General features: G+C 56.7%; 7 protein-coding genes across 7 annotated transcripts; 3 read left to right on the top strand and 4 right to left on the bottom strand.

The window, feature by feature from the left end:
- Nucleotides 1–432: 432 nt before the first annotated feature.
- Nucleotides 433–790, bottom strand: P884DRAFT_258387 (uncharacterized protein; the record flags this gene model as incomplete). The annotated part of the gene is made up of 1 exon (XM_069441231.1): nucleotides 433–790. A coding segment is annotated over exon 1 (167 nt), but the record flags the coding sequence as incomplete, so codon positions are not given.
- A 1,801-nt stretch (nucleotides 791–2,591) lies between these two features.
- P884DRAFT_268973 (uncharacterized protein) lies at nucleotides 2,592–3,572 on the top strand (the record flags this gene model as incomplete). The annotated part of the gene is made up of 4 exons (XM_069442237.1): nucleotides 2,592–2,609; nucleotides 2,872–2,897; nucleotides 2,978–3,222; nucleotides 3,520–3,572. 4 exons carry the CDS (start codon nucleotides 2,592–2,594, stop codon nucleotides 3,570–3,572), a joined length of 342 nt encoding a protein of 113 aa, XP_069298481.1.
- An 864-nt stretch (nucleotides 3,573–4,436) lies between these two features.
- Nucleotides 4,437–5,307, top strand: P884DRAFT_298946 (60S ribosomal eL18 domain-containing protein; the record flags this gene model as incomplete). Its single annotated transcript, XM_069444656.1, has 4 exons — nucleotides 4,437–4,562; nucleotides 4,623–4,734; nucleotides 4,803–5,170; nucleotides 5,230–5,307. 4 exons carry the CDS (start codon nucleotides 4,437–4,439, stop codon nucleotides 5,305–5,307), a joined length of 684 nt encoding a protein of 227 aa, XP_069298482.1.
- A 262-nt stretch (nucleotides 5,308–5,569) lies between these two features.
- Nucleotides 5,570–7,379, bottom strand: P884DRAFT_241474 (FtsJ-like methyltransferase-domain-containing protein). Its single transcript, XM_069440221.1, has 4 exons — nucleotides 6,429–7,379; nucleotides 6,122–6,250; nucleotides 5,829–5,990; nucleotides 5,570–5,753 (listed from the first exon to the last, which is right to left on the bottom strand). Exons 1-4 carry the CDS (start codon nucleotides 7,311–7,313, stop codon nucleotides 5,679–5,681), a joined length of 1,251 nt encoding a protein of 416 aa, XP_069298483.1. The 5' UTR covers nucleotides 7,314–7,379; the 3' UTR covers nucleotides 5,570–5,678.
- Nucleotides 7,380–8,003: 624 nt separating this feature from the next.
- P884DRAFT_276863 (uncharacterized protein) lies at nucleotides 8,004–10,206 on the bottom strand (the record flags this gene model as incomplete). Its single annotated transcript, XM_069443006.1, has 3 exons — nucleotides 8,004–9,794; nucleotides 9,850–10,134; nucleotides 10,192–10,206. The coding sequence occupies 3 exons, from the start codon at nucleotides 10,204–10,206 to the stop codon at nucleotides 8,004–8,006; spliced, it is 2,091 nt and encodes a 696-aa protein (XP_069298484.1).
- Nucleotides 10,207–10,826: 620 nt separating this feature from the next.
- On the top strand, nucleotides 10,827–12,110 carry P884DRAFT_268977 (uncharacterized protein; the record flags this gene model as incomplete). The annotated part of the gene is made up of 4 exons (XM_069442238.1): nucleotides 10,827–11,183; nucleotides 11,277–11,377; nucleotides 11,475–11,830; nucleotides 11,926–12,110. The coding sequence occupies 4 exons, from the start codon at nucleotides 10,827–10,829 to the stop codon at nucleotides 12,108–12,110; spliced, it is 999 nt and encodes a 332-aa protein (XP_069298485.1).
- A 258-nt stretch (nucleotides 12,111–12,368) lies between these two features.
- P884DRAFT_298949 (mitochondrial carrier domain-containing protein) lies at nucleotides 12,369–13,717 on the bottom strand (the record flags this gene model as incomplete). Its single annotated transcript, XM_069444657.1, has 5 exons — nucleotides 12,369–12,609; nucleotides 12,672–12,808; nucleotides 12,866–13,141; nucleotides 13,237–13,617; nucleotides 13,709–13,717. The coding sequence occupies 5 exons, from the start codon at nucleotides 13,715–13,717 to the stop codon at nucleotides 12,369–12,371; spliced, it is 1,044 nt and encodes a 347-aa protein (XP_069298486.1).
- Between the last annotated feature and the right edge of the window lie 328 nt (nucleotides 13,718–14,045).

Consider the following 14,045-nt stretch of genomic DNA (forward strand, 5'->3'; position numbering starts at 1 on the left):
AACACACGACAAGCTGGGTTAGAGCTAGGCTGTGGTGCGTGGTCGAGAGATCCTTTCTTCCCAGGCAGACGAGGGGAGGATGGCCGTCTTTTATATACTGGGGGGGGGGGGTAAAGGCGATGGGTGAGTGCGCCGAGACGCACCTTGGCGCCGCCGCCTTCTCCCCTTGACCACACACAGCCCGGAGCTCTAGGAAGCGAAGCCGATGCCCCTGTACCGTCCTCGAGGCGAGGTGACCCGTCTCTGGAGATCGAGGATCGCAATCAGGAACATAGGGCCGGTGCTGGCGCGCGCCTTCGGGCTGGACGTTCCGAAGAAGACTCGAGCCGCGCCGAGAAGTCGCCTTTGGGGATATGGACTGCGGGGCTGACGGGCGAGTGCCGATCGCAGCGAATGGCTGGCTTGCCAGATCCCATTTCCCTCCCTCATATCCGGCTTCATTTGGGAGTTAGTTACAGGCGATGCCCCGCGGTCCCGTTAGGGAATTGGACGGGGGGCCGGAGCCAGGAACTCTCGAACGACACACAGTTGACATGGCAGAGAGAAAATGTGGGGGGCCGAACAACGGTTCCTGGCAACCCGGGGTACTTCCCATACTGCAACTACTTCCCACCATCATGCACGACCCTCGATGTCCCCGTTTGGGGAAGTCTTTGGGGTCCGACCGTCAGGGGGAGGGCAGCCCCTTGCTCCTCGCAACCTTCTGCTCCAGATCTGAGGTGGGAAGCTCGCCATGTCGATCAGCGGCTAACGGTCCGCCACGCATGCAAGAACAATGGCTGCCGGTGGGTTCACCACCCATTCGCGGAGCAGAGGACCTCCGAACTCTTTGACAAACCAGAAAACCCTCTGGAGCGTTCTGTTTGCGAAGGAGGGAACGGGGAGTAGCGGTCGTTCACCCCGGCCATGCCCGACATATTTGGTTCCGGAGTTTTTTTTTTTTTTTTTTTTTTTTTTTTTTTTTTTTTTTTTTTTTGGTTCCTGACGCCCGTACTCAAGGTCCCTTTCTTCTTCTTTTATCCGATGGGTCGCAATAGAGCGGAGAGGATTGTCAATCCGCGATGCATAGTCGGGGTGCCGTCGACGGGGCTCGCTGTCATCTCATCAAGAATTTTCCAGATTTGGACTTGACGGTCTGTCGTATGAAGCCATGCACGCGGCATCCCCGCATGCAGCCATCGTGTGTAAGTTACACCGTAGTTAACTGCAAGCCCGCACGCTAACCCGAGGTGGCTGCCGCTCCGCGCACTCCCAAGACTCAGATCCCGGCGCTAAGCGGCAGTTGGTGGGTAAAGTAGACCGGTGTTTGAAACTACAGCTTATTTATCTGCACCGCGTGCAAAGTGCATATCTATTAAGCCGTAGATTATTAGCCGGCAATTCCCAGCCCAGGGCCACGGGATCACGCAGGGGTAGGTGTCGTCACTGCCGATCATGACCCTCTACGAAATTTCGTCTGCCGTCCAATTCGGCCGCATCTTGACTCTGATTCCGCCCCGGCTAAAGGCCCCGGCACGCCTGGGTAGTCGGCACGGAGCAACGACCGCACAAGACGGAAGGGGGATGAGGTCGCCTATAACGTGCGATGTGCTGAATCCCCGTCGCCAGAGAGCTGACGGCCAGGGCAACGCTTAGCTGGCCGAGGTCCCCATGAGACAATCCGGTCGTCGATGCCGTGCCCGCGTTTCCTTTTCGGTTCTTTTTGTGTTCCACTTGTTTGTTCGAGAAGCCGGATCAGGCAGTCATGGTTCCGGAAACCTGCTCACACGCGTCTCCATCCAGTGCCAGGATTCGCGTAGCAAGACATGTCCCTCTCTGCTTGTTCAACCGTGGTGCGTCAATGTGACGTGCTGCCGTCGTACCGTGGACTTGGAGGACTCAGATCGGCCACGGCGCCATTCCCAGACCTCGATGATGATGGCTACTTTGGTACCTTGAGGGAACCTTACCAACGCTCACCTACCGGTTCCTTTGAGTCTTGACCAAGGATATAAAGAGATAGTAATGGAAGGTGATATAGATGAGGAATCAACATGGTGAGCTGAAAAGTGTGTGGACTGATGGTGACTATGCCTGACATGTATTCATCTTGAGATATATAGCTTAAGCTCAACAGAGCAAATTAGAGCTCTTTAGGTCCTCCGTAGAACCGCTTTCTTTAACACTCGACATACGAGGAGGGGCCAGAATGATCCCCCACTTTTCATTCCTTCATTCCTCGTTCGGTGCTTAAGTCGTCAAGCCATTCAGCTTTGAAACCTGGTCCATGGTTCGTCTTCCTGAAATCCCAGAGCTTTTAATGTACGCTCACGTCAATTGCTGAAACCTTCCTCGCTACTTCCCTATAATTAATCAACAAGGCGATCCCGCGCTTAGGGTTCGTTCCATGTCACACATCCGACGCGCTCAGGTCTGTCTCGCAAAGCTGACCTGGCACTTGAGGTCATTGGCGAGCCATAATGGCAGTGCTCTCTGAGTTCTCGTATTACTTTATAACTCCGTGTAACTTGGGTAGCATACTATCCGGTATGGTAGGTGTGGATCCAGTGAGTGCATAATTAAAGTTCGGTAAAGTTTGTATGGGCAACAACATGGCCACTTTCGGGCAGGTGAGCCTATTAACTTTGGAATGGAGCGGGAATAACTCAAGGTACTCTAGATACACCTTCTCCACTGAAGCTTTCAGGTCCGATTGCGAAAAGCACGTAATTCCGACAGATTGCTCCTCGTGTTACACCCAGCAATCTGGATTTAGAGGTCAAACTCGGAGATATATGATACTGCGAGTGAGGGACAGCCCCAAAATCGTACAAGTAAAGTAAGGTAGACACCTAATTATTTCTTTTGATTGTTGCCTGCCATACGTTGCAGATGAGCTCGAGGCCGTTCGGATTTCTGTACCCCTCCCTCGCCCTTCCTAGAGATGCTATCCATGACAAAAAACCGCAGAGGAATAAACCATACTAAACCAAAGCAGCAAGGGAATGAGAGGCACCTTCCGCAAACCTCTAGGCCTCCATAGTACCACGTTGTTCAACCCTGACTATCAAAGCAGAGTACACTCGGGTCAGAGCCCGAAACTTACTGAGCGCGGCAAGACGCGAGAGGCCCAGTCCAGACCGATCTGCATGTTGCGGAACTCGAGCTCTTGTATCACTCGCGCAGGACATTGGGTGCTTTCTGGACCATCATTCACTCTTGTCATGTTCGTGGGCGCCACAGGTGCGCTACTTTGTTCAGGAACTGCTCATCCAGGGCCGGCCTCGGACTAGCCGAGACGATGCGTCCTCCCGCCCTATTCGCCCCATCTGAGGTCTACCTCCCTTGCAGACACAAAATCTTCCCACGCACAATGTCACCTCTCTGCCTGAGTTATTGACCTCAATCCCTTGCGTACCTGCGGCAATACGCGGACACATCCGCATCGACCGCCCCCAAACACATCTTCCCTGTGTTCAGGCACCTTCGGAACGTGGATTATGTCTTCGGCTATCACAAAGGCTACGATGTGTTCCTTAGTTTTTGGATCGAACCGTCTGAAGGACGCCCAAGTATGCAAGGTCAAGAACTGAATCCAGCTTGAAGCGGCGTTAGGATCTTGTGGAGGTCCCGCCGCCCACCGGCATACAGACGGCCACACCTCGGTCTATCCATATCAGCCGGATTTAGACGGACCATGACTCCTAAATTATCTAAGGTTTGAAGGATCAAGAGATGGTAGGTTAGGCACCTAGGGAGGTAGGAAAATCAGGTTGATTGTTGGGGGGCATCGGTGCATGGTTGCGAGGTCGACACTTGAGAAAGAGTGTAATCAACACCTCTATATGCTTTGGAGTCGCCTTGTGTCATTTCTATACGAAGCTGAGGGGGCCATTCCCTTCAAGAAACACGAATTACAACGAAGGTGCGTATCATGCACACAACTTGTTCCCGTAACGACGAGGAATTGGCACACCCAGCATGTGACACTCAGCACAGCAACAATAAAAAGGGATCGTCGAAAAAAATGAAACTTCGTGATAGCAATTCATGGTGTCAATTGGTGTCAATGCCATGGCGTTGACCTTGAACTTTCGCATGATTATTATTAAAATGAAAAGAGCTGGGAAGTTGCCGCGAGGCAGCTGAGCTTGAAGATCCACGTCGGTTTTCGCAGCGGGTGCGGCTTAGCCTCGAGTCTAACCTGGAAAGGTTTAACTACTGGCTGGCCCACCTTGACCTGTTATCTGCCGTTACTCACCGCCTACGCACAAAACCCTCCCCACTAGCACCAAAATATCTCGGGATTTTTGCTCCTGCCGAATTTTCGAACCATCGCCCAACGAAGTTCCCCATCGGCTCGGATCTTTGTCGACAATCCGCGAGTCACCGTCACGATGGGTACGTAATCCGGCCTCCTCGAAGCCTTTGTGTGCGAGTGGACGAGAATCTGAAATATGGTTCTCTCTGCGAACCAAGGCATTTCCGCTCCCGGTCGAGCATTCGCCGTCGTCGCTGCCGCTGGGCCTAGAAAAGTCTCGGAAGAGACGAGCTCGCGCAAGCCTCGAGGCAATGCATCGCTGGTCGACGCGTGCCTCCTGAGCATACCAAAGACCTAAAGGCTGACTGGAGTCCTTTCCGAGCAAATAGGTATCGATCTGAAGAGGCACCACGAGCGGTCCACGCACCGCAAGGCTCCCAAGAGCGACAACGTCTACCTGAAGCTCTTGGTGAAGCTCTACCGCTTCCTGGCCCGTAAGTAATTTTTTGCGTGAAATCTACCGTCTCCCGGGGAGGCGACGGCGCTGACGGCAAAATCACAGGCCGCACTGATGCGCCCTTCAACAAGGTGGTCCTGCGCCGCCTGTTCATGAGCCGCATCAACCGCCCGCCCATCTCGCTGTCCCGCATCGCGAGGAACCTCAAGAACGGCAACGAGAACAAGACGGTTGTTGTCGTCGGCACCGTCACCGATGACAACCGCCTCCTGACCGTCCCCAAGATGACGGTTGCCGCTCTCCGCGTCACCGCCACCGCCCGTGCCCGCATCACCGCGGCCGGCGGCCAGGTCCTTACCCTCGACCAGCTGGCGCTCGAGAAGCCCACTGGCGCCAACACCCTCCTGCTCCGCGGCCCCAAGAACGCCCGCGAGGCTGTCAAGCACTTCGGCTTCGGTCCCCACAAGCATAAGGTAGGCCGTTTACGTACCTCATCGAGGGTAGCCTGGACAGCACTGACTCCTCGAAACAGAAGCCGTATGTCCGCTCCAAGGGCCGCAAGTTCGAGCGTGCTCGTGGTCGCAGAAGGTCGCGCGGCTTCAAGGTCTAAAGCGGTGGATACGGATACCCTTTGGAGTTTGGGGCGTGATGCGGGGTTCTTGGTCGTCGCATGGCAATGGTTATGGGGGCATCTGGTTTCTGGGATTGCCACGCTGTGCTGGCTGCATATGGGACACGACGTACAAAAGGTCTTTTGTCTTTTTCACGGGCATGAGGAATTGACTGGATGGCACTCCACTGATGCCACGGCTACGAAATTGACAGTGCCATTGAACCCCGCGGCAACACATATATACAAGCATATCTCGGTCGAGTTGATTTACGTTGATCTGTTACAGAATGGCGGCCATGTCTGCGGGGCTGATACTATCTGCCCATACTCAACCCAAGTCTCCTCGCCAGCGAGGCAGACCCCAGGCTCTATTGAACCTCAATGTCCTCTAAGGTCACTTCCCCTTTTCTCTTGAGCGCGACGAAAAACGCCTCTCTTGACTCCTATGCTGGGAATCAGCTTTTTTCTTTCTCGATCTTCCCACGAGCAACCATGCACAGCGGAAACGGGCAACCCACACTGCGTGACGATTCGGGCTTCTCCCGGTGGACTTTGGCAAACAACTTTTTCAGGAGCATCTCGAAAGCCTTGTCCTCGGCTCCCTGGTAAAACTTGCACACAAAGTGGCCGCCGGGCTTGAGCGTCTCGGACGCAAAGGATAGCGCAGCACGGCAAAGGTCCTGTTGGTCCGTGGAAAAGGTTAGGAAAGAAGAGGGTGGTTATGGTCAGCGGCCTGCTCGTAGGAAGTGAAAAACCTGAGGGTTCTCTAAGAGGGTTTAGGGAGGATCCTCCGCCGGGGGGAGCGACTTACCATGCTCCCTGCGTGGTCTTTGAAGGCGATGCCGCTCGTGTTCATCATCCTGATATACGGGTTACTCAAACTGTTGATGGAGAAGCCGTGGGTCTGGGGCCAGGGTGCTGACATGTCGCTGAGGACTACCTGTTGAGAGGAACAGAGTTGAGATGGGGATGGTTAGTTAGTCAGTTGATCCTCCGTGCTAGCAGGTCGGTCCCGATTTCCCGCTTGGTTTTGCGGAAAGGGACGGAAAAAAGGGAGGGGGAGGGGGAGGGGGAGGGGGGAAAGGGTTGTTTTGTTCTTTGAATGTTCGCATACATACGTCTACCAACCGCAGGTTCGGCTTCGTGTCTTCCTCCTTTGCCGGGTCTCTTGATTCTTCCATCGTTGATGAGGAAGACAAAGGGGCCGAGTCGTTGCCGCTCTCTGCCTCACTCTGCATCGCCGCCATGCGCTCCAGGTCGATGTAACTCGGGCGATCCGCCACCACTTCAGCGCCCCCTCCGCCCTGCACCCCGTTCTCGTCCCCGCCCTCTCGCTCCGCCTCCTCCTCCCCCTCCCCCTTCTTGCCCTTCCCGGCAGCGGCCCTCTCGGCCCTCCTCTTCTTCCTCTCCGTGTCCAGGAGGAACTGCTTGACCATGTCCCGCACGCCGGGGCTCAGGAAGTTGCCCTGGATCGTGCTCACCCCGCGCGGCGGCTGGGCGGGGATGATGTCGATGCCGACGACGGTGCCGTTGGGCGCGGTGCGGTCGACGGCCACCTGCGACCAGCTCCCCGGCGCGTAGCCGAGGTCGACCACCACCTGGCCCCGGCCGCGCCGGAAGAGGTGGTACTTCGCGTCCAGCTCGAGCAGCTTGAAGGCGGCCCGCGACTTGAGCCCCTGCACGCGGGCGGCGCGGGCGAAGGGGTCGGAGCCCTGGCGGAGCTTCCAGCGGGTCGAGGCCGAGGAGGAGGCGGGGCGGGTTTGGCTTGGGACTGGGGTGGTGGGAGTCAGGGGCGGCTGTTGTGAGCGTGCCGGCTGTTGGGGTGGCCCCAATGATGTTGCTCGTCTATGTCTTGCGGGCTGTGTCGACGAGGCGAGCGAGAGCGCCGAGCAGCGCGCGGAGGCGCGTGGGCTAGAGGAGAGTGCGCATTGTTGCAATGAACGTGAGACTCTGGTGCCGCGAAGAGCCAGGCGGGATGGCGTCCAAGTCCATGGCGCCTGCATAAGTGCGATTGTGGTTTCGGCTAACTCATGAGGCGAAGATTCAGGATATCGCGTTTTGAAGCTCAGGTCAAGATGGAGTTGGGGAGGTTTTGAGCCGGATAACTGAACGGGTTAGGATGCATGCATGAGATTGCTGGGTAGTCTCAATCCCTCAATTGGTGAATTCTTGGCGAACGAGTTAACGCGAGGATATCGCCTTACAGGGGGCGAGATCGCTCGTCAAAGCAGAAAATCATGGCTAAGCGTAACTACATCCGTATCTTCGGTTTCGGACAGGATCACCACCGAACTGCGTCAGGGCCCTACCTTGCTATCAACGGAAAGGGTGATCTCCCAGGAAACGCTGGGAAGGGCTGTGACAGGAGAAACCGGCATGCCCATGCAGTCGTGATGAAGTCTGCCTGCAAGGCAGACAGTACTTCGAGGCTCAGAAGACCGTGGCAACCATCATGGCATCACACAAGGGAAGGCAACAGCAGCTTCTTCGATAGAGATTTCCAGAAAAAAAAGAAAAAAAGAATCAAACCAACTCCAGATCTCAGAACCCCGATCCCAAAAAGACACCAAATGCAGGGAAAGCAGACACGAACGCCAGTTTATGCCCTTTCTCGACCCGAGACCGCCCTCGAGTAAGGTGCTTGCTCACCCCCCTCCATCCCTAAACCAACATCGTCTATCCATTTACGGCAGCTACGCCAAAAAGCTAGCCGCTACTCCTCTCCTCTCCCGCTTCAATGGCGAAAACGTAGTCCCGCCGAATGCATTCTTAATGCCCGCCCCAAACCTGGCTGCTGCGATGGGACCTTTGCCAATAGCTTTCATTCCGCCGGCTTTACCGGCGATCGGCCTTCTTCCAGCTGCAGCCGCCGCGGCAACAGCAGCGATAGGCTTGACCCTCTCCCCCTCGTCCTCACCACCGTCAAACAGCGTCGACGTGTTTGTCCCCAGCAGCTTGCGTTTCTTCTTCTTGGGTTCAGTCTTCTCGGGTGCGCTGCTGGTGGCGGTACCGTTGGTGACACCATTAACGGCATCAGCGGTGGCAGTCTTGGTTGTTGGCTCGGAATCGGCGCTACCCGAGGAGCGGTTTTCTTGGTCCTGGTTCGTGCTGCTGTCCGCCTCATCTGGCTCCTCTGCCACCTTCGCTAGGGTGGACTCGGCACGCGGAGCCTTGCGGGTGGGAGCGGTCAAGTTCTGTTTGGATGGGGACGAGTCGGTGAGGGGCTTTGTTCGAGGTCGGCCGCGCGGCCGTTTCTCAACCGGTTTCGTGCTCGCAGGCTCGGGAGCTGCCGATTTTTCTGTCGTGGTCTCCTCGGGAGCTCCCTCCGTGGCCTCAGTCGCGGTGGCTTGCTCCGCACCGCGGAACTGAACTGGCGCGCTCGGCGTGGCGTCATCACCCCCGAGCTTCGGGGATCCTTCGACGTTGACCGTCTTGTTCAGGAAAGGGGTGATGGAGAATTCGGACTTGCCGCCGACCTTGGACACGTCGAAGCCTCTCTTCTTAACAGGGCGCTTCGGCCGATCGTCCATGTTGCTCGGCGTGAGGAGCACCTTGTCATCCACGCTCATCTCGTCCGCAGACCTCTTCTTCTTTGCGTTCGCCTTTACTCCGGCGCTCTTGAGCGGTACCGTCGTGGTGATGGTCGCACTGCTGTGCTTCGCCGCCCGCTCCTGCGCCTTTTCCAGCTCGGCTTGGCACTTCTTGAGTTCCTCCCGTGCGTCGCGTAGTTTGTTGCGCATCCTGTCGACCTTATCAAAGGCTGCTTGCTGCCGCTCCTCTGCGTCGGCCTGGGCCTGTTCAATCTCCTTCCGGAGCTTTTCCTGTGTCTTCCTTTGTTCCGCTAACTCTTTGCGAGCTTGCTCAAGCTCTTCCCGTAGACGTGCCGCATCCTCGTCATTAGGTGGTGCTTCCCTCTTCACGCGCAGCTGCGCTGCGCGCTTCTCAGCAGCAAGGGCTTTTTGAGTCTCTTCCAACCTCTGTCGGAGTTGCTCCAGTTCCTCCTGTACCCCCGAGGCGGAGTTCGCCTGGGATTTGGTCAGCTGTTCGACCTTGCGCTTCTCGGCAGCCAGATTCGCCTCTGCGCTCGCCAACTGCTCTCGCAGCGATTTTAGCTCGCGCTCGGCTTCGCTCTTTTTGCTCTCATGGCTCCTAATGCTCGTTTCGGACGCTTTCTTCTCGTTTGCAAGTTCCTTTTCCAACTCTCGCACTCGTTTGCGAAGGTCCTGCTCCGCTTGGTTATCGTCATTCCGTTTTTGCGCTGCTTTTTGAGCAGCCCGCTTCTCGTTGGCGAGCTCGACCTCCAGCGTATTCAGCTGGCGCTCAAGCGCCAATTTCTCGGCGAGAACATCTTTCTGGTGAGCGAGCTGTGACCGTAAATGTTCCAGCTCGGGCTTGAGCACTGCGACTTCGCGGGAAAGGGCCAGTTTTTCTGACAGAATCTTGGCCGAGTTCTGTGACACTTCGTTAAATGCTGATAGTTCCTCCTGTAACCAAATTCAGTTAGAGCTGTCGTCGCGGAACCCCGTCGTGAGTGCCCACCTTCAGGTTGTTGATCTCGCGAGCCTGCGACTGCATGACTTTATCCTGCCTGCGGGATTTCTCTTGCGAAGCATCCAATTGCCTGCGCGAGTCGTCGATTTGTTCAACGAGATCTTTGATGCGAGCATCTTTTTGTGCCAGGCGATCCCTGAGCTCCGACGCCTCGTCGCGGAGCATCAAGCTGCGCAGCTTTAACCGGCGTGCTTCTTCATCCTTGACCACCAGATCGCATTCGTGGATCGTCTGCTGATACTTGACATCTAAGTCATGCATCGTGTTGGTTCTCTAGTGTCAAATGAGGGTTAGAAGCCTGTGTTTGGGCAGAATAACAGTGGTAGGTACCTTGTCAAAAGCCATGTTTACACATTGCGACGCGTTTTTCGGCGGCATGAAAAGGTAAACAAACAATAAGCGCGAAACAAACAGATATAATAATTCGGTTTGCCACTAGCAAACAAGATGCTATTTGGTCGAGATGCTTCTGCAAGAAAATCGAGGGAAGAGCGATGAATGACGGATGTCGAGAGGGGAGATGATGACGAGGTGTAACGGCGAAGAAATGCATCATCAGGTTGCACTGGTCTTTGAATGTAAACAGTCTTCCCAAAACGGCCTAGCAACCTCGCCCCCCCCCCCGGCCGGGTCATCTCAGGAACTGGCTATTTGTCGGTCCGGCAATGCCAAGCCGCAAGGGCCGGGCCAGCTGCTGCAAGCCCCCTGCCAAAGCTCCAACGTGGGCACGCTTCGTCACTTCGTGTTAAGGACACACTTCCAGAAGCTCCATCCCAATCGCCCGCCAAGCCTCCGCCGACAACACGACGGACGGACGAACAGACACACACCAAACCCCCATCGGCGTCCCCGTCCAGGAGCAATTGGCTCTCCTCACGGGCGGCCGTGACGTCCGCTCTATCTTTTCTTTTTTACGTCTCGCAAGGCAAACAGCCGAATCCGCCAATCCAAAGAGAACAACGAAGATGCGCCTCCTCTCCGTCCTCTCCCTCGCCCTCGGAGGGCTGTCCCTCGCCTCCGCCGCCAGATCCAAAAAGACGTCCGAGGAGCGCTTCCAGCTCTACCACGGCAAAGCGCTCTCCTCGAGCCCCATCAAGCTGGGCGACTCGTCGTACCGGGAGCTGACGGCGACGCCGCGCGACTACGCAGTGGCGGTGCTCCTGACGGCGATGGAGTCGCGGTACGGCTGCCAGATGTGCCGCGAGTTCCAGCCCGAGTGGGAGCTGCTGGCGCGCAGCTGGACGAGCGGCGACCGCAAGGGCGAGTCGCGGGTCGTGTTCGGGACGCTGGACTTTGGGGATGGGAGGGATGTCTTTATGAGTGTAAGCGCATTTCTTCATCGATCGAGATTCCCCGAGGATGCAAAACAGAGATTGATGTGATCTCATGATGGCTAACGTTTTTGGATGGGACAGTTGGGTCTGCAAACGGCGCCGGTGCTGTTCTTCTTCCCGCCTACCACTGGCCCTCACGCCGCTGCTTCGCCCGATGCGGTCCGATATGATTTCACGGGCGGGTAAGCCACCACTAAATTAAACCTGCTGCTTTCTTTTGCTATCATAGATGCGCTGACAAACCCCCCCCCCCCCTTTTTTTTTTTTTTCTTTCTCTAGAGCCCAAGCTGCCGAGGTAGTACACCACTGGCTATCACGACACCTTCCCGACCGCCCGCACCCGCCCATTAAGCGGCCAATCAACTGGATGCGTTGGATCTCGACCTTCGTCATGCTCTCGGGCGCCCTGACCGCCTCCTACGTCGCGTGGCCATACGTGCTTCCCATCATCCAGAGCCGCACTGTCTGGGCCGCCGTTACGCTCATCTCGATCTTGCTCTTCACCAGTGGGCACATGTTTAACCACATCCGGAACGTGCCGTATGTCGCCGGAGACGGTCGCGGCGGTATTAGCTATTTCGCAGGCGGCTTTCAGAACCAATACGGCCTAGAAACGCAGATTGTGGCTGCATTGTGTAAGTCCTTCTTTATTGACCGAGTCTATCCCTTGTTTCTTTTCTCTTCCCGGGTACCGTATCTTTCTCTAACGCCGGCCCAACCGAAATTACAGATGGTATCCTCACTCTTTCCAGCATTTCCCTTGCCGTTAAGGTCCCCCGGATAGGCGACCCCAGGTATCAGGGTATCGCCTTCGTCGCCTGGTTCGGCGTTATGGTCCTGGTGTACAGCCTCCTCCTCAGCATCTTCCGGGGAAAGAACCCGGGCTACACCTTTTCCCTGCCGCCCTTCATGTAAGGTGCTATGGGCCGGAATGACGATTGTTGCTTCAAACGGTCCTGCTGCATTGTCCAAAAGTCTTCTGGGGCTCGGGGACCGGAACAACGGAAGAGGATGATCGGTATGTTATGTACAGCTAGGGTATCAGTGGCGTATTTAGAGGAACGGAAAAAAGTTGCCTTGACCGAATCCTCTTCGAGTCTGCAGAGAGTGTTTTGTTGCTGAAGGAAGGCATGGGCTGGACTGCCGAAATAATTACCGACAGCTTGGCCAGCTTCATCGCAACAAAGGCTCCTCTTCCGGCTTGAGGCTGAGGAGGAAATCGCGGGAGAGCTCAAAGCTCAGCCAGCTAGAAGCCATACTCGGAGCCACCTTGAGCAGGTTAGGGATGATGCCCTTGTAAAGGCCTCTGAAGCCCTCTTGGGTGACAATCACACGGACGGCGTCCATCAGGCCCTTGTACTGGTAGCCCATGCCGGACATGGTGTTGATCTGGAATCGCCGCCGCAGAACGTCACTGTATTCGCTGCGGTCAGTCCCCGGAGTCGCTTGCACCGAGACGGGTTGAGGTGAGCTCACAATGGATATGTGCACGTCTGCGCCACGGCGCCCGAGATGGCGCCAGCGACGAGTTTCCGGGCAGCGCTGGGGTTTTGGTCGCCTTCCAGCGTCAGATATTGCCTGACGAACTCGTACGTCATGAAGTTCAAGCCGACCTGCGGCGCATTGGTCAGCGCTGGTCCCTGGAAGTCCTAGCCGGGTAGTACACGTACGTATGGCGCGACGCCTGCTACCGTTGGGATGATGCCCCTGTACAACGCCGCGATGCCTCCCTCGGTTCTGTACATCGAGATCATGGTCTGCCACATGCCGGGGAGCTTCTTCGGCTTCTCCCCGAGCTCCGCAAATGAGGCGGACTGAATCGAGAGCCGCGTGCGCACGATGTCGAGGGGGTACGTGAAAATGACGGAGGTGATGCCGGCGATGCCACCGCAGGTCAGGCGCGAGATCGGTGTGAGGCTGTCCCCGGGGTATCGCTCAAAGAAATGCTGCAGGTAGCGACAAAGGTCAGCCTCTTCCAGAACCCAGCAATTCCACCCAGCCTTCCCCTCCCTCAGGGGGTTGCGGGAATATGATTACCGACCCTCTTATAGAAATTGTAACTTCCGAACTGCACGGCCGAGTACGGCACGATACGGATGCAGTTGGTGCCGTTGCCGCGCATGAACCCGCGCCAGCCCTCTTCCCTCCACATCTTGGCCAGCCCCTGGCTCACGCTGAGCTTGTACGCGTCGCGCCCGGCGCTCTGGACCTGGAAGAGGATCTTGAGCCGCTCGAGCGGCGACACTACGGTGCGCGAGACGGCGCCCGCCACGCCGCCTGCGCAGAAAGCCGCGACCACGGGCTGAGAGATGGTCGCGCGGAATTGATCGACAGGGCCGAGCTTTTCGGACGGGGGCTGCAGCGACGCCGTGGTCGAGAGCTCGGACTCCGGCGGCCCGGGTTTGGACCGGCTGGACTGAGCCTAGGGAGTGAGACAAGCGTTAAGGTTGGCTATGCCGAAGCGGGGAGGGCGGGGCAATTCTCTGCGGGAGCAGAGGCAACCCAGTACGTACAGCTGACATGATGAAAATGTGAGGAGCAGGTCCAGAGTAAAGCTCCGTATGGCGAGGGAAACGGCTGGGGGTGCTGGGTCCGGAACTGTCGCTGTCGCGGTCGTCACCACTTTCACGAGCGGGTGGTGGGCCTCTTGGCCCAACAATGTGCCAATTTGAGGTGCCTGCGCCGCTCTTGAGGAAAAAGCGCGCAGAGGAAGCAAGCGATCGGAAATGGCCTCGAGAAGCCCGCGCTGCTGTAAATAAGGAGCGTGTCTGGGATGGCGAATAACGCAACCGCAAAGACGTAGTAGTGGGTGGAAGTAGACGGCGGGACGTCAAGGGGGATCTCAGGTCC

Source organism: Thermothelomyces heterothallicus (assembly GCF_042370625.1).
Source record: "Thermothelomyces heterothallicus CBS 202.75 unplaced genomic scaffold P884_scaffold_8, whole genome shotgun sequence".
In the NCBI taxonomy this organism is placed as follows: domain Eukaryota; kingdom Fungi; phylum Ascomycota; class Sordariomycetes; order Sordariales; family Chaetomiaceae; genus Thermothelomyces; species Thermothelomyces heterothallicus.